This window comes from Molothrus ater, chromosome 5, assembly GCF_012460135.2.
Source record: "Molothrus ater isolate BHLD 08-10-18 breed brown headed cowbird chromosome 5, BPBGC_Mater_1.1, whole genome shotgun sequence".
Lineage (NCBI taxonomy): Eukaryota > Metazoa > Chordata > Aves > Passeriformes > Icteridae > Molothrus > Molothrus ater.
Window position 1 is genome coordinate 67,340,078 of NC_050482.2, and position 21,344 is coordinate 67,361,421.

Here is a 21,344-nt window from a genome sequence, read left to right on the forward strand (position 1 = left end):
GGATGGAGTCTTTCATTCTTGGAAATCTGATGTTGGGGAGCAGCAGCATGAGCTTCCTAATCCTACCTGGGCTTGTGTTTCAACCTGACCCCCCATGGCTCCTTTGAGGGAACCTGGGGAACATTTTCTGAAGATGAAATTGTTAGTGCAATTGAAGGAGATGGGGTGCTTGTCTGGCAAGGGAGCTGTGGCTCCATGGGCATCTTAAGTAAGCTGCTGGTCGGTCAGCAGAGGATAATGCTTGGTACTTCTTTCAAATATGTGTATTTAGATTTGTTAGATTTATAATTATACATAGTAGAACTGGTCTAATTTCTTATGGGACTTTCCCATATAAATAGAGGACGCTAAGAAGGTTTCAGTTTGTGATTATGGATGATTGCTGAAGCCCCAGAAACCCTGGTATTATAGTAGTCGTGGGAACAAGAGGTGCAAAATTTGGGCTAGACATGTCCTGGTTTAGGACTCTGGCTCTCAACTGAGGCTGCCAACATGCAAATAGATTTCTCATGTAAAATGGAACTGGATGGCTTGGATCTGTCCATGGGAATATCACAAATGTGGAGAGTTTCCAGACAGCTATATACCTGCAGGGATGGGTCTGCGTTGCTTCTTTCTCGATTTCAAAAAATCTAAATCCGCTTTGTTTCAGCATATGCAGCTTCTGCTGAGTCTCTTGCACTTTTCTTTGGGACATCTTGTGCTGGTCTCAGAGGACCAGGCTGGCTCAGCACTAGGATTTAATCTGCTGTAAGAGTGAGTATGAGTACCACTGAATCCCTTTGAGAGGAAGGAGGATCATGTTCTGATTAAGCTTTGGAGTTTGCTTCTTTTCTTGTAGCGGGTGAGATGGTCTTGCTCCAAGTGAGCTCATTGCCTGTCATGAAATACTGTGTTGAAAATGACAATGTTCATTAGGCTATACATATATTTTGTGTCTTTCACAAATGAGAAATTGTTTTATTCATAGAACCATTATCCTTTGTACATATTCTGGTTTTAAATGGCAAAAATGTTTAGTATCTGGCCACTTTTGTTGTCTAGGACTTCTGCTTTATTTGCAAGCTTCTTCCATTCTTGCTCTCCCTCGTGAGGCACTTCAGGGACAGCTGTCACTGAGTCTGCTGAGACTGGCAGGTATATCTTGGCATTTGCTGCACTACATGCCCTGGTGACAGTGAGGCTGGATGTCATTGGCCAGGGGAGTCATGGAAAAATGAAAGGGCAAGGTAGTGGTGAAAGGAAATCTGGATCTGTCAGCAGGGGTGACAGGTGATGAGATGCAGGAAAAGGTACTGCATGAGCACATCAGGAGATAAAACCGAGCCTGTAAGTACCAAAAGAAACAAGCAGGATATAAGCAGGAATAATCTGCCTTTCCAGCAGAGACAGACAGTGCGTAACAATTCAGTGAGGCGAGGCAATGTCAAGACAAAAGGGCAGACATGATACACTGGGGTACTTTAAGAAGGTTTTATTACACCTTCTGTAACACCCCAGCTGTGTCTGGACCTATGGAGGTGGCTCCAGTTGCTGGTTAAGTAATAATTGCAATACAAATAAATGAATGCATTTAGATCTGGTAAGGTCGACACCAGCACAACAATGTGGTGGTACAGTGCTGAGAGAGGACAGGCTGGCAGCAGGGGAGCAGCACAGAACCAGACTAGTCAGGGTGTGGTGAGATAAAAGATGATTTAGGTTTCTTTGTGAAGACTGCAATTTACCTTCAAGTGATTTTGGCTTTTTTTTCTTTTTTTCTTTTTTCTTTTTTTTTTTTTTTTTAATCTACACTCCCTCTAAAACTGGTTCGGCTGAATGGGCAAGTATGTGACTTTAATGAGATTCCTGAAGTCTTAGTAAGAGCTGTGGTTAAGGCCTGTCTGCCAGAAGCAGATGGATAGCAGGACGTTATGATACATCTCTTGATGCTGTCAGCAGCAGGTCCATGGCACAGAACCAGAGGGCAGGGATTCCCCTTGGAGCAGCTCATGGAAAGCCTCCTTCCTGGGTGTGCTGGTTTTGGCTGGAGTAAAGTTAATTTTCGTCATAGTAGCTGGTATGGGGCTGTGTTTTGGATTTGTGCTGAAAACACTGTTGATAACTCCAGGATATTTTGGTTATTGCTGAGCAGGGCTTGCACAGAGTCAAGGCCTTCCCTGCCTCTCACCCCACCCTGCCACTGAGTGGGCTGGGGCTGCACAAGGAGTTGGGAATGAACACAGCTGGGACAGCTGATCCCAACTGGCCAAAGGGATCCCCCAGACCACATCAAGTTGTGCTCAGCAATACAAGATGGGGTGAAGAGGAGGAAGAGGGCTTAAACCATGACACTGGGCAGTGCATCTCTACTGGCTCCTCAAGCAGAGGAGACTCTACTTCAGTGAATATCCTTCAGATCTTGAGGAGTGTCTTGTGTCAGAGAAAGCAGTAAGTGTTCCTGGATGCACTGGACATTGTGAGGCGTTAAAAGCAAGCATTGAACTCCAGTCAAGCTGCAAGAATAAACAGGAACTCAAGCTCTCGATCATTACAGCAAGAATGTATGTCCAGTTCTCCCCAGACTAGAAGAAATTAGACAAGTTGCAGAAATGAGGAACGCTGGAGTTATGTGGAAGTGATGTTTTCTTTCAACACTCCTTATAGTACTCAGTAAAGATCTGTGTCACATTTGGGGACATCCTGAATTTTTAAGAAACAATAAGGGTAGGACAAGGAATTTGCATGAGTAACCCTCCCTTTCTCATTTATCAGGGCTGTCTTCCAGCAAGGGTTCAACTCTTTTCACGGTCTGCCAAATCTTTGCAAATGATCTCATGGACGTGACCTCCCTTTCTTGGAGTCTTGCAGCTTCCCTCCAGCAAATATGGCAGGGACAGTGTTGGGAAAGCAGTGATAGCTCTCCAACTGCTTGACTGTGACTTTGGAAACTGGATGTGTAAATTTATGCTTCATGCACAGTTGTCACCTCTGAAAAGTGAACAAAGGCAAACACAGGTACAAATTTCAGGCAGCCAGCCAACACAGGAGACAGTTGCCTAGGGCAGCAGACTGTTGAATGCAGCAGAATGCCAAGGCTTACAAAGATGAAGGCTTGCTGCCACTGCTCTGCCCTCTTAGAAGCATTAAACCTTTAATCTAAGGCAACAGCTCCTTACTTGGCCCAGTAGTGCTCTTACTTGATCCTTGGTGCTCTGGGTGCAAACATCAGACCTGCAATGCTCAAGCAGCTTCACTTCTGCTGTTTGAGTGATCCATGCCCACTGGAGGGGGTGGGATGGGACCTTTTTCTACAGAATTAAGAGCAACCTGTGGTTTTGGAGTTCTTCCTCCTGCTCTTCTTCCTCCTCCTAGTGTAGCAGGAGTGGTCTGAGTTGGTGTGAGTGGGCTGCTGCTGGTTTGGGGTGAAAGTGGGAGTCACTTGGATGGGAAAAGATGGACAGGGATGATGGGCAGGAGGGGTGGTGTGCCTGCAGTGAGGTTGGGCTGTCCTACCTAATGCTTCGCTGACTGCGTTCATCCCAGCCCACCAGCAGCCCTGCTTCACCCCATCTCTCATCCTCACAAAATTTCACTGATGTCTCCCACCCAGCCCTGCTTGAGCAAACAACTTCTCAAAGCTGTTTGAACCTGTCTTGCAGTTAGGCTTAAAAAATAACCCAAGCTTTTTATTTACAAAATCAAAGTCTCGCATTCAGGATTTTGGTGGCAAGTAGAAACCAACACAAGAGGGGAAGATCCTATTCTTCAGACCACCAGGCAAGTGCTTTTCAGTTTTTGGTGTGGAAGGTGCTGGCTGAGCCTAAATCCCTGCAGCAATGCCTCACCTGCTATTATCACTTTATCTGAAGTCATAAACACAGCCAGTGAAGAAATTATTTCCAGCACCTTAAAAATTACTCACTTCCATAATTCACATATTAGTTCAATGGCAGTTGCTTTCACCAGCAGCAGATTTTAGGTAGAATTCAGAGTTTGAGACCTCTCCTGCTGAAGGAACTCCTTTAGTTGCTACCTTTGACAGGATGTCAGGCTGGCTGCATAAGCCATCTTCTCCCATACAGCAATACTTATGTCTTGTGTTTCCAAATAAGATGACAAGCACTTGCTTGTGCTCGTTGGCAGTCAGGTTGCTGCCAGCAGTATTCATAACACTTTACTGCTATTAATCATCGTCTGCCTGTGCATGTTAATATTTAAAATGAGATATGCCATTAATGCTGTGTGTTTCTGGACCAAGTTTCACGTGAGCATCTCCCAGGCTTTCCCAGCTGGAAAGGTTTTAGTTTCCACCACGCCATGGTGCTGTCAGTGAGCCACCAGTGCAGGGCTGCCTGGTGCTGTGTCCTGGCTGTGCACATGTGCTCAGAGAAGCTCACACGGACATTGACATCACCTGTATTTGTGGAACTGCCTCATCAGCTGCTGCCGTCTCACATTCCTGGCTGGGAGAGGCACCCGGGCGGCTCGCCATGGTTTACTCCTTTCTCAGAATCCGCAGGGTGAGGGCGAAGCTTGGAGATGCACTTCTCCCATCATGTCATCTATTTACATGGCACATGCCTTGTGTGTGTGTGAGACAGTGAGGGCTTTTATTTTTTTCCCCCTGCCCTAGTTCTTCTTTCTGGCTGTGGTGAGATGGAAAGGTGGGACGCTCTCACCTCTGCCAGCGAAAAGGTTTTCTGTATCTGAGGCTGGCTTGGAAATTCTTTAGGTGACATCACACCATGTCTGTGCAGACTCATTGTTTGTCATGGAAAAGCCATTCATCCATACATAACTTCCTTCCTCCCCAGACTCAGGGAGATAAACTTTCCATTCTGTCTATTCCCTATAGAAACAGACCCAAAACATGTATGCGTGGCTATACACACATACACCTCGCCATCCCTCCGTCACGCTCGTGGCTGTGGGAGGAGGAAAAGGGAGGATGTAGAAGATGTGAATAAAGTCACCCTGTTTTCTTCAGACATGGATCCCGCTGTGCCCAAGCAGTAAAACTCCCCTCCCACTGAGGTGCTGGGTCACACAAGGCTTTTTTGTCCTGAGGCTAGTTCTGGCACTTGCAGCCCCACATCTGCCTGCCAGGTGAGATGGGCCACCAGCTGCAGGTACAGCACATCTGGATGGGGGAGGAAGCGAAGCGTGCTGCAAACAAACACAGCAAGTCCACCGTGGCGGGTGCAAGGAATTCGATAAAAAATATACTTCAGCAGTCTGGGCTGCCGAGGCTGGTGATTCATGTCTCGGGTGCTGCTCGCGAGGCAGACGGCAGGGCTGGGTACTCGTGTGCCCCACAGCCTGAGGGGGACTCACACGTCCAGCCTGCCTTTGGGGACCCGCTGCTGCAGGGGCAGGGCTGGGGGGACAGCAGGCCTGGTGAGGAGGCTGGGGCAGGAGGGGCATTTTTCCGTGGAAGAGAGGTGTGGTGCAGGGTAGGACAGGACAGTGGGAAGCCTTGTAGAGATGGAGGCAGCAGCGGCAGCGTCGATGGTGTGATAAGGTGGCCGTGTCCCTACGACATGAAGGAGGCAGGGTGTGAGGAGCGCGTTAGAAGTACCTGCACGGTGCAGGACGCCTGCATTTGCTTTCTGCCGGTGTCCAGGAGAGACAGGGCTGAGGAGCTCCCGGATTGCCCTGCCTTTGAGGTTCGCGGTGATTCCAGTGGGGAAGGGAGAGGGTGTTTGGACAAGATGAGTCTTTGAAGCTTTTCTCCTGTCCACCTCCCCTGCCCGTAAAGCCATCAGGCTCCGGTGCCAGCTCTATCCGCTCTCGTCGCTGGCGGCCCGGCCGAGCCTCGCAGACCCCCTGCCCGGGGCTGGGGCTGGGGCTGTGGCGTGGGGCCCTTCAGAGGCCGTTTTGGGGAGGGGGCCGCTCATTTCCCAGCCGCCTGTGCATTACAAAGGCAGCGGGGCCGGCGCGGCGCTTTGATGTGCCCCGCCGGCTCCCGCACACCTGCGGCCGCGGGGCTCCCGGCACCGCCGGACCGGGGCGCGCTTCAAAGGCGGCCGGGCCGGGGCCTGCCCGGCGGCTCCCGGAGACCCTCCCGACGTCCGCAAGGGCGAGAACAGCCCTGCCGTCTGTGCGGCTCCCCCCGGGCCGCACGGGGAGGCTCCGGCGGCGGCGGCGGAGCCCCGGCAGCGCGGCCCCTGCCCCGGGGCCGGGGGCGGGCGGGAGGCAGGGCCGCCGCCGGAGCCCCCGGGAGGCGGCGGCCGGGGGAGGGTCCTGCGGGGTGGGAGGGGGCGGCAGCCGAGCTGAGCTCGCCGCGCCCCCGCCGCACGCAGGCCCCGCTCCAGGGCTTCTCCTCGGCACTTCTCCGCAGGGCGCCCCGTCCCGGCGGCCGGCTCGGCGGGGGCTGCCCCCGCAGCCCACCATGACCGGGCCGAGGCTGGCCCTCGCCGCCGCGCTCCTCTGCAGCTGCACCTCGCCAGTGGCCGACGCCAACTCCTGGTGGTAAGTGAGGGGAGCCGGCGGCGCCTTTGTCCGCCGCGGGCCGGGGACCGGGACCGTCCGAGCCGTGCGGCTGCTCCTGCCCTGCGCCCTCCGCGGGAACTTCCCTGCCTGCCGGGCTTCTTTCGCAGCGGCTCGCCTCTCTCCGGGTTTCCCCCCTCCCGCTGTCTCTGCCCAGCTTCGGGAGTGGTGGGACGCAGCCCCTCTCCTCCAGGCATTTCTGGGCTCCTTTTGTACGGGCTCGCTGAAATGCCGTCCGGGCTTTAGGATGTAGGGAATGCGTAGGGAGTGGATGGGTAGGGTTTCCTACCCGCTGCCAAAAGCCCTGGGAGCAGCCGCGGAGCCCCTTCCCCCGAAGAGCGGAAAATAGCCTGGCTCCAAGGCAGGCATCGCTCGCTGGCGCTATGTAAAATAGCTGCTGGCTTTCTTCTGCAGGGAAAGTGCTGAGCTTTCTCTCTGCCCCCTCCCCATCCCGGGTGTCCTCTGTGTTTAAACTCGGGTTACAAACGAACAGTGTTACTCCCGCTAGAGCCCTGGAAAAGCCTCGCATCTGGCAGAGCTGTGGAGGGAGGCAGCTGACATGAGAAATGCGCCCGGGCTCCCGGAGCGGGGCTGGGCTGGGCTGGGCTGGGCTGGGCTGGTGGGGAGAGGTGTCGGGCGCTTCGCGGAGGGGGCCTCTCCCTCCGCACTCCCTGGGATGTTTTTCTCATCGCAGGTCTTTGGCCATGAACCCCATCCAGAGGCCTGAGATGTACATCATCGGCGCCCAGCCGGTGTGCAGCCAGCTGCCGGGGCTGTCCCCCGGGCAGCGCAAGCTCTGCCAGCTCTACCAGGAGCACATGGTGTTCATCGGGGAAGGGGCCCGCAGCGCCATCAAGGAGTGCCAGTACCAGTTTCGGCAGCGGCGGTGGAACTGCAGCACGGTGGATAACACTTCCGTCTTTGGCAGGGTCATGAAAATAGGTAGGAGCACCTGGAAGTACAGAAGTACACCCAGCAATACAGAGGCGTGCTGGGCGACTCTGTCCCGTCCTTCAAATGCACACGCAGGAGTGATGAGCCCCATTAGCGCGGCTCCTAAAGCTGCCTTTAACGAGCTCTCCCGTTCCCTGGTGTGCAGGCGCTGCCCGAGTGCCGCCTGTGCCTGGCTGGTGGCACCGATGCACCTCGGCCACAGCAGGAGCCAGCAGGGGGGCGAGGGGGATACAGCTTCTTTTGGGGGGAGCACGGGAAGGTCAGGAAGAGGGGGGCTGCCTCTGTTTGGTGGGCTTCCTTAAAGGTAAGGAGGGAAGAACCCGGAGGCAGGAACAATGGCCCCGTGTTATCGTTCCCAACATCTCGACAGGGAATGCAGCCCTGAGATGTGGGAAATATGGACTCTCCGGGCATGGAAATTCCCCCACTTCCCTGTAGTGCCACTTTCTGTGTAAACCTAAGAGATTTTTATAATTCCTGCCCTGCTGGCCGTAAAAGGCACATTGACAGGCCATTGCTGCACTTGAATTGAGGTGTGACCTAGCTACATTGTCCCAGCTCCTTTTGAAATGCAGTCATCTGATGGCAAGAAACTGAGAAATCCGGGCTCGGTTTGATATGTCCGACAGCCTGGCCAATAAAGAAAAGGTGTTAAAACAGCCACACACACACACACACACACACACTCTCTCCCTCACTCTCCACAACCCCTGTCTGAAGGTTTTGTTTCCCACCCACAAAGCCAATCATTTACACAGAAGAATCAGAACTATTTCTCGGTTGTGAACTCGAGGGATGGAAAAAGACCTTCAGCTCCTGTACCCCCAGTATTGCTCACACTGGTTTTGGCTTCACTCTCGAAAGAACTGCATAAGCAGCAGGACACGGAGAGACAATGCATCTTTAATACCTCTGGGGCGTTTAAGAGATAGGGCACAAAGTCCTGTGATCTCTTCTGTTTGATCCTGAAATTCATGTGTCACCCTAGAGAATTCTAGGGATATTTCTGCATGTGTTACTCAATCTTGCAGAATTCCTAATTCAGCACACCAAAGCTGCTCTAATTCCTCCCTTTCTGCCCAGCTCATACCCCAACAGTTCTTCTCAGGGGTGCTCCCCTGGGAAATGCCGTTTCCTGGAAATACTTCCAGTTCCTGACACACATCCAAGGCATCTGTGCATCCTTGATCTCTCACTTTCTGGTAGCAAGGGTGGTGGCCAGATGGAGCTGCATGCAATCCCAGATTGTTAAAACTTGTGCTTTGGGGGATGAAAACTGAAATTTCATCCGCCAAAGTCACTCCCTCATGTGTAACTTCTCCTAAAGAATGCTGTAAATTTCAAATCCCTAAAGAAATACTTGTGACTCCACAAGGATGCAATAAAATAGGAATCTCCCCTTTAGGAGCAGTCCTTATTCTCCAGTAGCTTCCTGCTACTCTGGGTTAGTGCAGTGAGAGGGTCCACACGTGGAGAAGAGGAGGAAGGGTGAAGTAGGAGAGAAAAGATCACAGCTCAAGGATGAAAATCTCTGGCAGAATCAGAATGTGTAGAGGAAGAAGGAACTAGAGTGGATAGTGGGAGTGGGAGGATTTCTCCTCACTAAAATGAATTTGATCCTATGAGTTAAGACTGGGAGTAGATTTCTTTGTGTTTTGGTGAAGGCAGAGGTGTTGTAGGTGTGTGATGGGTATGGCCACTAGTCCTGCTCCTGCCATTTGGTTTGTGTGTGCATGCATTTTTGGAGTGCTGTTGTATCTGTGGTAGCAATCTGCTGATGGCAGTGTCTGAGGTGGCTGCCTGCAGTTGCCCACTCTTTGCAAACCCATCCCAACAGAGTTTTGGAACCATTCTCTGCTCAGTTAGAGCACATTCAGATGTTTATGCTCCAGCACCAGGCTGCACAAAAGAAAAATGTCACTAAAGGTGTGCAGGGGTATTCCAGCATCTTTGGTGATTCATGGCTGTTATCTGTGTCAGTGATAAGCTGCTGTGGAGGGAGATGCTGCCTCTCCTCTTTTTTATAGCTTCACCTTCCGCTTTTACATTTTCCTACACTGTAATGAGTCATTGCTTATCATTGCAGCAAATAGATTTTCCACAGTGGGGAAGAAGACAAAGCCTTTCAATCTCTTGGGTTATGCCAGATGTAAAGTCATTCTTCCCTGGGTTCATACTGTGTGTGTCTGTCTCCTGTTTTCAACCTCTGAGCCCCAAATCTGGACCACAGCCCTTTTTCTGGACTCAGTGCCAATGGCACGAGAAAGGTCTGGAGACCAGAATATCTGCAAGAGTGCACAGACATGCCAGATTGTTGTGGAGAGGGAGAGGAAGGGAGATAAGAAGGACCCAGAAGGTGCATGGTGTGCCAACAACCCTTGCTGCCCACCCACCGATGTGAGCATGGCACGTATTATGTGATTTCTGGAGCTGCACTGGGTTGTGAGAGGGGAGGAGAACCTGACCTGGCCAAAGCCTGGGAGATCCGTGTGAGAGCACTTAGAAACCTGGAAGATCAGTTTCCTTTCCCCTTCACAGAACTTGACTCTGCTCAGGAACAGGAGAGCTGGTTGGTCTGTGTTTAATCATTACACCTTCATTTTGTGCTTTTCATGGGAGTGAGGCAGTCCAGTGATACAAAGCTTTTGGAGGGGCACCCATAGCACTGAAGTGGGCTGCTTTGGAGCATTGTTTTCTCCTAGTGTTTGTGTTGTCATGAGACTTGCTCTTAGCTTTTAAATGGGGTTTATTCAGTAACAATATATAATGGTGTAAAAAATTATCCTTCCTTAGTTGTTTCCTGTTCTGTCAATACAGATTTTAGATTACGTGTGTGTGTATATATAGCTCTATACATTACATACAGACACATTCCTCACTGCTGCATTTATGAGGGGGAGAGGACAGAGCACCCCAAAAGGTCATGTTACAATTTCCTCAGGGGAGGAGAGAACCTATCTCCTCCAGAGGAATCCTAAATGCAAGGCTGGGGTTTCCAGGTTAGTCCAGTCATTTCTGGAGCCAAAGATCTTATCTCTTCTGCCCTTTCAAATGCTAAAAGGGAAAAAAAAAAAAAAAAGACAGTCATAAAAGCAGAGAACAAAGAGAATTTTTTTTTCTCTTGTTTTTCTTCGAGATCTACAAACTTTGGGGTAATGCTTTTAAAAACAACGAGCTGAAACGAAAACGTTCTCATTAAAAAAGTTAAATCGACACACTTCGGTGTCCCCGACGGGGGCGGGGGGTGCGTTCTTGTCCCATTTCCTTCTCGAGCAGGCAGCTGCAGAGAGGCGATGCTCTCGGGCTCCAGGTGCCGGAGCCGCAGCCCCGGCGGTGCCCCGGGAGCGGCCGCAGCCCCGCTCCCGGCGGGCGGGCACAGGAGGGCAGCAGAGCTCCGCCGAGCTCCCGCCGCCGGGCACGGCTCCGGGGCCCGCAGCCATGTGCGTAATACTCGGCAGTAACGCCCCCCCGGTTCTTTTAGACGGCAGCACAGAGGTACGGGACTGGGCTGAACTTTGAGAGGACGAGCGAAAACCCAAATGCTTTTCCAAGTATTTGCTTTGTGGGCAGCAATGGGGGTGGGGAACCCCACCCTGCTGTGAGTTGTTCCTGCCTCTTGTCCCACCACCATCCTCAGCAGCCTGAACAACTCGTGCAGATGCAGGGGCTGCGCACTGAGTTGTGCTGCTACATCTGACAGGTGGAGATGATTAAAATATGGACAGTAAAAGTGTAAATCCCAGTGTCTTTTCAGGGGTCTCAGTCAGGCTGTAAGGATGCTAAGCACCTGGAGTCATGCAGTCTCTGTTGCACGAGCTGTCACAGTGTGAGGTCCTTTCCTGTGCATGTATTTTAATCTCTGTGGACAGAGAAGTGCTCTCCTTAAAAAGGATGATTGGTGTGTCCTCAGGGCTTTCTCCGTACAGGTAGGGGCAAAACTGCACATTGGACCGTTACCTTAAAAGACTCATAACATGGAAAACAAACTAGATGAGTAAAAGCTTGATTTTGGTTACTGAAGAATTACCCTGACTCCCTTACAGGCCAGTCTCATCTGAGTTGCCTTAACTAGGAGTCACTCTTCTCTATCTCTTGGACCAGGGAGGTTTGGTGAGCATAGGTCTCTTCTAATAACCTGCGAGTAAAGACCTCCCTTCTGTGTTATGTGTCCTGTAGCATTTTATCAGCTGTGTTCCCGAGCAGAAACCCTTAGTGTTCATCTCCCGTTTAGGTGGGGTAAAAAATCCAAAGTTTTTCTGCCAGGTGGATGCCATTTACAGCCTTGCCTTTGTCTTGGGTCATTACCACTAAGCTGGTGATAAGCTGCTATTAATTAGGGATTGTCAGCACGTGCAAATTGGAACAAGAGCACACCAAATGTGTCAGCTCAGCCCTGCTGAGGGAGCTGGCACTGAGAGCCTCCTGAGCTGGTGATAAACTATGCTTTGAGGATCTGCCCTTTGAAGTCATCAAAATTTGCTTGAGAGCATCTTGCTGGGGTTTGGTGTAAGTAGCCCTTCACAATTAGGTTGCTTATTCTAATGAAGCTTTGGCAGTTGTTTTCTTCGTCACCTGCAAGTTTGGTGATGAGCACAATGGCTCTGAAGGTGTTGGTTCAGCTATTTATTAGACATGTGGTGAGAGTGCAGGTGTGGATTGCCTCCTAGTCCCTCTCCCTCTCTGCAGACACTCAGCACTCGTGGTGCTTGGCCTCATGCAGTGCTCTAGCTGTGCTGGTGCCCCGGTCACGCTGGGGCTGAATCCCTGCCAGGAAAACCGAGCTGGAGACCTGATCCAGCTGTGTAGGGCATGCATGCCAAGCAGGGCAGTCCCTAGTAAATCTGCTAATGGAAAAGTCTTTTCATTTATTATGGTCTGCATGGGAGTTTTACTTCTTCCAGCACCGTGGTTCTGCAGGCAGTGGAAGAGCCCCTGCCTTGATGTTGCAGTGTAAAAATGAGTTTCCTTCACTTTGTCTACAAATAATTTTCGGCTGACCTTACATAAACTAAAATAAGTCCAATGAAGAGGAGCCCACAAAGACTGCAAGTCCCAATTAAATTAAAGCCATTCCAGAGCAGCAGCTGGCTTAAGCAGAGTGCTCCTTTTGCACGGACCCAACCTCATTACTTGTTCTTAATGATTATTGGCAAATGCAGTGGCTAAGTCAGCAGCAGTATTTTCAGCAAGTGAGCAACCCTTCTGCTGGTTGAGAGTTTCCTCCAGGCTTAAGTGAAAGGATAAGAGGGTCCACACATGGAGAAGAGAAGTAAGGGTGAAGTAGGATAAAGAAGAAAGGATAAGTGAAGGGGAAAGAGGATGAGCAGTCCCTGCCTCTGGAGTTGCTCTCCAGAACGGGATGGATCCCTTGCACTTGACCATCACATCCTTTAGTTCCAGTAAATTCTGTGCACCATCTCAGTAGCCCGTTTACGTGCTCCTGGCTGTGTGTCGCCCACAAAATGAGCCCCGTGTGGGGTTAATTTGCTCTCCCCTCTCTCGCAGGCAGCCGAGAGACCGCTTTCACCTACGCGGTGAGCGCGGCCGGCGTGGTGAACGCCATCAGCCGCGCGTGCCGCGAGGGAGAGCTGTCCAGCTGCGGCTGCAGCCGCACCGCCCGGCCCAAGGACCTGCCCCGGGACTGGCTCTGGGGCGGCTGCGGGGACAACGTGGAGTACGGCTACCGCTTCGCCAAGGAGTTCGTGGATGCCAAGGAGAGGGAGAAGAACTACGTGCGAGGCTCCGAGGAGCAGGCGCGCATGCTGATGAACCTGCAGAACAACGAGGCTGGCCGCAGGGTAAGAGCGGCGCTGGCTTCTTCTCAGAGGGACAGTCAGAAGGGCGGGGGTAGCTGGATAGCAAATTCCGTGGGGGTTTGATGGGGGATAGTCCAGCGATGCCCCAGTAAAAGCACACAGTCACGTTTTCTGCATTTTTGTGACTATTACAATGTTGACAGTATTCTGGTTTTAATGTCAGGTTTCCATTTCCAGTGAATTTTGGGGTCTCTTGAGATACTGTATGGCACACATATGTAGACATTTAAGCTCTTTCCAAATAAACTAGGTGCTGTTATGGCCCATTTTAAAGGTTTATGTCTAAGAAATTAGCTTCCCAGAGCTCTGAGACTAACAGGCTGGTGGTGAAAAGAAGAACCTTTTAGGACGTAGAGTTACAGAATCACAGAATCATGAAGTTGGAAGAGACCTCTAAGATCATCGAGTCCAACCTATGCCCTAGTTGTTTTCTACTACCATAATTTAGATTTTTGGGAATATAAGGCCAGGAGCCTGGCTATCTCTGAAACTCAGGCCTTGTTCAGTTACCTTGGCACTGGGCACAATAAATAGTTTGCATTTAGGTGGCAAACATTTTCTGAGAAGATTCACACTTGTGATCTGAGGACCCCTAGGGATGGAGAATCCATCACTTCCCTTTGTAGTATGATACCAGCATTAATGACTGTTTCAACTCTGAACCTAATTATCATTTGAATTTATCTGACACCAGCTTCCAGTCAGTTCTTTTTCTGACTTTTACAGCTAAATCCAAAACCCTCTTAGTAATCAGAATTTCCTTGGCATACAAGTATTTATCTACCATAATTTATTCACCATTCTTTCTTGACAAACTAGATTGAGCACTGAAGACTCTCTCACTTTCAGAGGTTCTCATCAGCCATCAAATCATTTTCCTGTCACTTTAGTGTACCCTTTCCAGTTTTCCCATACCCCTTTTGCATGCATTCAGTGTATGCACTTTTGCTTTTCACACAATTCCTCTGTCTGTGATTAATAGCCTGGAAGGTGTAGCATCATTCATATGCAGTGCAGCTGTGTAATCCTGCCTCTTTCCAAAAGTAGAACAGGAATACTAACTTGAATATTTGTGCATTTTCCCCAGGCTGTTTTAAATTTTTATCATTCTTCCCTAGAAGTAAGCTTTTCAAAGGTTAATTTTATTTCTAATTCACGTTAAAAATCCCATTAAGTGTACTTAGTCTTTCTCTTCTGCACATTTCTAACTAATATCCTTAGTTTCCTTATCAATTTTCTGCCCTTTCTTACTTCTAATTGTTACTGAATTATCTTTCCCTTTCCTTTGGATGCCTGTCTTTTCTGCATGTAATTTCAGCTTCATTTTGACACCAAAGATGATTTGTTCCATTTTTTTTGGTTGTGAAATTGGTGTGTCACGTTGAAGCATTGCAAGTACTTCATGGTTCTTTTGCAAAACCAAATTGGGGTAAATTTGCAGTAGGTGAAAAACTGGACTTGAAAGCTGAGGTTTGATTTGGGATTGGTTTTTTTTTTTTTGGTTTGGATGGGCAGAGGCTTTGCATTTGCTTAGGAAATGGAAGGTGTGTGTGGTGGGGCATTTGCCTGAATGTGACATTCTTTTCTGAATTACTTGCTTTGGACATCCTACGTGTCTGGAGCATGACCTTGTCCTACAGATAAATGCCCTGCCTAAAGCAAGGAGTGAACATGAGACTCCAAGGGCCTTGAGGGGTCCAGAGGCAGAGTATGGCCCCTAGGCGGAGGTGCCAGGTGAATTGCAGTAACATAGATTAAATTAACACAAGTCATTTTAGACTAGATTAAATTAAAAGGAAGACTAACCAGTGTGTAATTAAGATTCATAGATTAAAACAAACAAACAAAACCAACAAAAAATATTATAAATTAAGGGAGCTGGTTAATAAGCTCAGCTGAGGAACCTGGATGTGGAGGAGGTCTGGAACATTTTCAAGTCCAAGATGCTAAAGCCATTACAACTCTGCATGCCAACAAGAGTAAAAAGGTTGTAGGAAGAATATCCAGACCTCACTGAATGAATAACTGCCACAGAGAAGCTGTTAGGAAGAGATCAAGAGCCTACTAACAGTGGAGGGAAAAAAAAAGATAGCAAATAAATAATGAAAAGCTCTGTCTTAGAGGTCGAGAAGTGTAAAGAGGAGGTGAGAACAGTAAAATTCATGCTGAGTCTGACCTTGAAAAGGCTAATAAAATAAACAGCAAAAGTTTTCTAAACTTTGCACACTGGAGGAGATTGGAAGAAAGGAGACAGCCAGTGAGGATGGGGCTGAGTCTCAAGGCAGAGAAGTTTTGTTACCCAGAGTGAGTGAGTGCTTTGCCTGGGTCTTCAGGTTGGGGTGGGGGACACTGGATATCTCAGAGGAAAATAGGAAATAATTTGAGAAGACTTTTTCAAAGCTTGGTCACACAATCATTTAGAACATTACTGATTTTCTAAAAGCAGACTAGATCGGCTAGGTCACATTTATATGAACTTCTGTGGAACATTTGAGGTATTTCCACCATGGGAAATTCTTGGTAAAACTGGAAAATGTAAGGAAATTTGCAGTAGGGATGAGGTGGACAAGAAACTGGTTCAAGGAAAGATGTCAGTAAGTTGTGTGAAAGAATGTAGCTTGATTTTAGTCGAGCTTGATTAGCAGAGCTCATGAAGGACTTGCCCCTTAGGATTTTTGTTTCTGAGCCTCAACACAAGTGCTAGGAATGGGCTGATGAACTTTGCTGTTGATGCAAAGGTGGCAGGTATTATAACCACAGAGGAGAATCTGAATTTTGTACAGCAGCTAATGACATTCAGACCATCATTTGAGGCCTTGCATGAAGTACATCTTTAGTCATTAGGAAAAGAGTAGGAAAGAATTGGTTGCAGCAGTTGGCTGCAAATGGCTGCAGATGTAATATGGCTTGGAAGGTGGTAAATATCCTGTAACACACTAGACATAAGTCTTTTTATACAACATGGGGGAATACTAATGCCATGTATTAAGCTCTCGTGAGGCCCCACAGTATTGTGTGTTCTCATATTCCCAAGTAAAATGACCTCAGACTAGGAAAGGCTTGTTAGGGCTGACCCAAGGGATAGGAATCTTTTCTTAAGAAAGTGTGCTAGAGCAGCTTGCCATATTTAGGCTAGTAAAGTGAAAGTGGAGAGAGGATATGACTGATGTCTGTGTTCGTGGGAGAAATAATAGGGAAGGAAAAGTACTTTTTCAGCAAAAGGCCAATTTGGCACAATAGCAAATGGGCATAAAGTAAATACATATAGGCTGGAAATCAGAAAAAGATACTTTATTGTTGGAATGGCAATCAGAATAATGGTGGCTGGAAACCTAATTGCTTTTAAAAGGGCATCCTATGCATTTAGGGAAAATGTTACTTGAAGCAGTGCCTACAATAGCAAGACATCATATTTTATAACCCAGGAGGTCCTGTCTAGTCCTGCATTCCTAAACTTCTGAGATACTGGTTTTGTAAGTAGGAAGGTGCATATGTAACTCCTCATTTACGGAAGTTTTTGCTGGAAGAAAAGGATTGCTGGAGACCCAGCAGTGAGCACTGCAGAGTGACCACCAGCTGCCACCCCACTGCAGCCTTGGTCTGCTTTCACAGCCAGAGTTTCAGCTGATACCTTCTGAATTATAGGCAGATTTTTGGCATGTCCCTTCACTCAGTTTCCTATGAATGAGAAAGTTCTCCTTGAATCCTGAGGAGCTCTGGTGGCAGGAGAGAGGATTGTCCCTTTTCTCTGTGGCTCTCAGAAGGAGCTGGGGGGGGACAGGAGGGAATCAGATGTCTTTTATCTTTCAGGCAGTCCTGACCCCATCACCCCTTCACTCCACATCGTAGTCCTTGTGGTGGTGGCTTCTGGCTTTATTGCTCCTGTTTGTTTGTCTTTGGCTGTTATCTCAATATGTCCTTTCCTTCCATCTGTCTTTTCCTCCAACTGGTCTCCATTACCCTCTCTTTTTGCCCCCCTCCTTATCTGTGGCTCTGTCTGGCAGGCTGTGGCAGTCAGTCCTCCCCCTGTGTTTACCCAGTCAGCATATGGCAGCCCTCAGTCATCAGTCACTCCAGCCACTGCCTGAAGAGCCTGCAAGGGGGTCTGCTTAATTGACCACAGAGGAATTACCCGTTAATTCTGCTCCTGCTCCCATTCCTGCACAAAAAGAACTGGAAGAGAACTTGGGCTTATGGGAAGAGGCTTTAAGCCCTTCCATTAGAGGCATTTTCAGCCTGTTTAAGTGGCATGGCCATCGGTCAGGTCCTGCCCTCAGAACTGCTTGTGGGGTCTGTTATTCTCTACCTTGACCCGAGCTCTGTCAGAGAGGAATTCTCCAATTTCCTCTGCTTTCTCCTCATCTGGGCAGTGAAGGGGGACAGTGGGAGAGTCATTCAGCAGCTGAAGCTGTGTTGGCTTCACAGCACATGGGTGGTGGGAGCTGTGGGGGGCTGAGTGTGGCACCATGCTCACCTGTGAGCACTGGTGGCACTCTCCTTCCCCAGAACAACTCCTGCCCACATGGGCCAGATGTTTTGAGCATCAGTTGCCTAAAGCCAAGTCAGAGTGAACTCATTCCCATGACATTAACTGAAGGGGATTGAGTTGCAGTGTTTTTCTAAAGGAACAAAGCCCAGGATTAGGAAGAATCATAATACTTTATAAAAACACATGCAAGGGCAAGGGAGGCATGAGTGGCCTGGGATTTGACAGAACCATAACCAAAAAGTGCTAACACAGGCTTATAACAAGCAGGCTGGCAGTGCAGTGAGGATATAGTAAGTGTCTGGTGCTCAGGAAATTTAGCTGTAGCCTGTCTGGTCATAGTACAGCAGGAATCCTTAAGTAACAGTGTGGTTGGTCCTGTGCAGTTGTAGTTTGATCCAAGACAAGTGCTTAACTCCCAGCTTGTAGCTGTTACATTGCACCGTGAGGGATTGCCTTGGTAAATTGAGCTCTGAGGAGCAGAACTAAAGCTTTTCTGTTTTAAGGGCTCACTCCATTGACTTTCTCAGGAGCTGGATTGGCCTCCATGTGATTTAGCCATTAAGCCAAATTGAATCTTCACTAGCTGTCAAAAACACTAGACATTAGCTAGGCAAGGAGCAACCAGTTGTTGTAGGAGAACTCTGACCTCTCCCTGCCGGTCCAGAACGTTGTTGTAGGCAGAAGGTTTTGCTTGCAGTATGCTCAATTGCCTTAATCATCTTGGCACGTAAAGCAGAGAGCTGGGAAGCTTTCTTCTGTGTCAGTGAGTGAGGCAGAAAAGAAACCTCTATGTTTGGCTGCTTGTTTTCAGCAGAAAACCTGGCTGGAAGACGCATGGCCATCTCTTTCAGAGCACCCTGTTTTGTTCTCGTGTTCCTTGCTCTCCCCCACCAGATACAGCTGGTGGTAATTTTGCAGCTGATGCCAAACATCTCTGCTTGGCATGCAGGATCTGGCAAAAGCACTGCAGGATGCAGGATGGTCTTGGGAGAGCAGATGTGAGCCTGATGGTGAGGGGGTGATGAGCCAAGGGCTGGGGGTTAAGCTGTTGTAACGCAGAGTAGCTCTGACAGTGAGGGAATGCCCAGCTCTGTCTGTCAGTGCCTGAGAGCTGACAGAGCTCATGTGGCGTTGTGCTTTTGTACCTGTCTCTGAAATGAATGGGAACAGCAAGCCCAACCTGCATTTCAGTTTACTTTCCTTGGTTTTTTATTTCTCAGTATTTCTCTCACCTCCCAGCTAGTGTGGGGAAGAGGAGAGTAAACAGGAGAGTTTCCCTTCACATCCTGAGCTCGCTCTGATGAGGGTTTTACACTCTGAATTTTCAAGACTCTTTGCTAGCTTTGATGCTGGATTTCCAGGGGTGTGATGCATCTGCAGCCCCCGCAGGCTCCTGAAAATGTAGCTGGAAGTGTCTGGGAAAAGCCAGCACGGGAAGCTTGCATGTGCTGTTGAAATCCTGGCAGTTCTGCCTGGCGACAGCCACGCTAGTGGAAGGAGCCGGGCACGAGATGGCGCAGGAACGCAGCCAGGGGCGCCTGGGGAGCGCCTCTGAGAGTGTAGGGATAAAATGTTTCTAAAATCATGGAATGTTCAGGGAAGTTAGAAAGGAAAGATAGGCCTGGTAGGCCCTGAGAAAATGTTAGGCTGCACCTGTATAATCATTTAATGACTGTGATAAATGATATGATTGTAAGATGCGGTGATTGTTTGGTAATTGGATGTGTTTAATCGTGACAAGAATCGTGAGAAACGATGTTGGGGGTTTGATAGAAATTACAAAAATCCGTGCTTAGATGAAATCGCAATACAAGTTTAATAATTAATATGTAGTTATGTAATGATAAAGGTGTAAAAACACATTCATCCTGAACCCATGTCAGAGTCAGGTTTGGGTCTGTACCCCTGACACCCAGAGCTCTTCAAAAAAAGCAGCTGCATATAATCATTACATGTTCCTGAATGCTAACACGGGGAGATGTGTCCCTCTGTGCACCACCACCTCTGCCTGCCTCTCTCTGGGTACTGCCCCTGGATGAGCTCCTGTTGGGGCAGATGACGGGAAAGGGTGTGGGTCCATGGATTTGTTTCCAAAGGATGCAGATGTATCCCTGTAATGATAGTGTTGGTTCCTGGTGCGGGTAGTAGGAAATGGGCTGGTTCCCAGGTGTTCCCTTTCTGCAGCACTGAATGGGAAAAACATGCCACACCATGGAGGTCAAGCTTAGAACTTCTTAGTATCTCACTAGATATACTTTTCTGCAGCTTAAAGAGTTATCCTAGGCAAGTGTTAATACACAGACCATTGTTCTGTTTGTCTTTACTTTTCTACTTTTTACATAATTTTTCTGCTGAGCTATCTCACGGCTACTGCTTAGCTCTAATCACAGTTCTGCTGTCTCTGAGGCCTGCCTTTTGCAGCTTTCCCAAACCCCTCTGATTTTATGGATTCCCACAGTCTGTGAGGTGGGGAGTTTCCAGAGTCCACACAAAGAGGGCTCCTTCTCTTTTTCTCCTGCTCTTGACCCTGCTCTCAAGCCAGAAAGAAGGTGGGGTGAGGAAGTCGTGTTTGCAGGCAGTGTGACCAGAAATAGAAATTCTTAGGGAACAGGAACACAGCAGTCGCAACAGGGGGAGGAGAAGACCTTTGTCTCCTCTGAAGGGCGAAACAACAGAAACTGCGGGATAATCAAAGCAGTTCTGAGAGCGCCATGAATTCCTTGTAATTAAGCCAGCTGCCAGTGCAGCAGGAGCAAACACAGCCCTGCCTGATTGCATTTCTCTCCCCACAGGCCGTGTACAAGCTGGCAGACGTGGCTTGCAAGTGCCACGGCGTGTCGGGCTCGTGCAGCCTCAAGACCTGCTGGCTGCAGCTGGCCGACTTCCGCAAGGTGGGCGACCTGCTCAAGGAGAAGTACGACAGCGCCGCCGCCATGCGCATCAGCCGCAAGGGCAAGCTGGAGCTGGTCAACAACCGCTTCAACATGCCCACCCAGGAGGACCTGGTCTACGTGGACCCCAGCCCGGACTATTGCCTGCGCAACGAGACCACGGGCTCGCTGGGCACCCAGGGCAGGCTCTGCAACAAGACCTCGGAGGGCATGGATGGCTGCGAGCTGATGTGCTGCGGCCGGGGCTACGACCAGTTCAAGAGCGTGCAGGTGGAGCGCTGCCACTGCAAGTTCCACTGGTGCTGTTATGTCAAGTGTAAAAAGTGCACAGAGATCGTTGACCAGTACGTCTGTAAATGAAAGGAGCTGCCAAAGCAACAAATCTATATTATATAAATCTATATAAATATATTTTATATTTGTATAAATAAACAGATTATAATAATTAAAGAAGCTTATTTAAGAGACATTTTGGTTTTGAAATTTCCCCACCCCATCAGGCCAGCCTGCCATCAGTTTTGCCAGGGAATCTGTCTTTGGGTGCATCTCCCCACGGATGCTTCAGTCAGGCTGAAGAAGCTGAGGAGGTGCTGGCAAAGCACACCAGCATGTACTCTTTCATTACAGAAAGAAAGCCAGTGAGAAGAAGAGGAGTGGGTTCTTCCTTCTCTCTGATCAGTAAATCTCAGCATTTTGGAGCAGTTACTGCACATTGGAAATTAC

The 21,344-nt window shown here is 49.1% G+C and overlaps 1 protein-coding gene across 1 annotated transcript in view; it reads left to right on the plus strand.

Moving 5' to 3' along the window:
• WNT5B (Wnt family member 5B) overlaps nt 1-21,090 on the plus strand; it is a 34,485-nt gene extending 13,395 nt beyond the window's left edge. The window contains exons 2-5 of the mRNA XM_036400556.2: nt 6,323-6,453; nt 7,166-7,413; nt 12,931-13,223; nt 20,523-21,090. Coding sequence (XP_036256449.1) covers nt 6,374-6,453; nt 7,166-7,413; nt 12,931-13,223; nt 20,523-20,981 — 1,080 coding nt within the window. The 5' untranslated portion in view covers nt 6,323-6,373 and the 3' untranslated portion in view covers nt 20,982-21,090. The remainder of the gene's footprint in view (nt 1-6,322; nt 6,454-7,165; nt 7,414-12,930; nt 13,224-20,522) is intronic.
• The last annotated feature ends 254 nt before the right edge of the window (nt 21,091-21,344 follow it).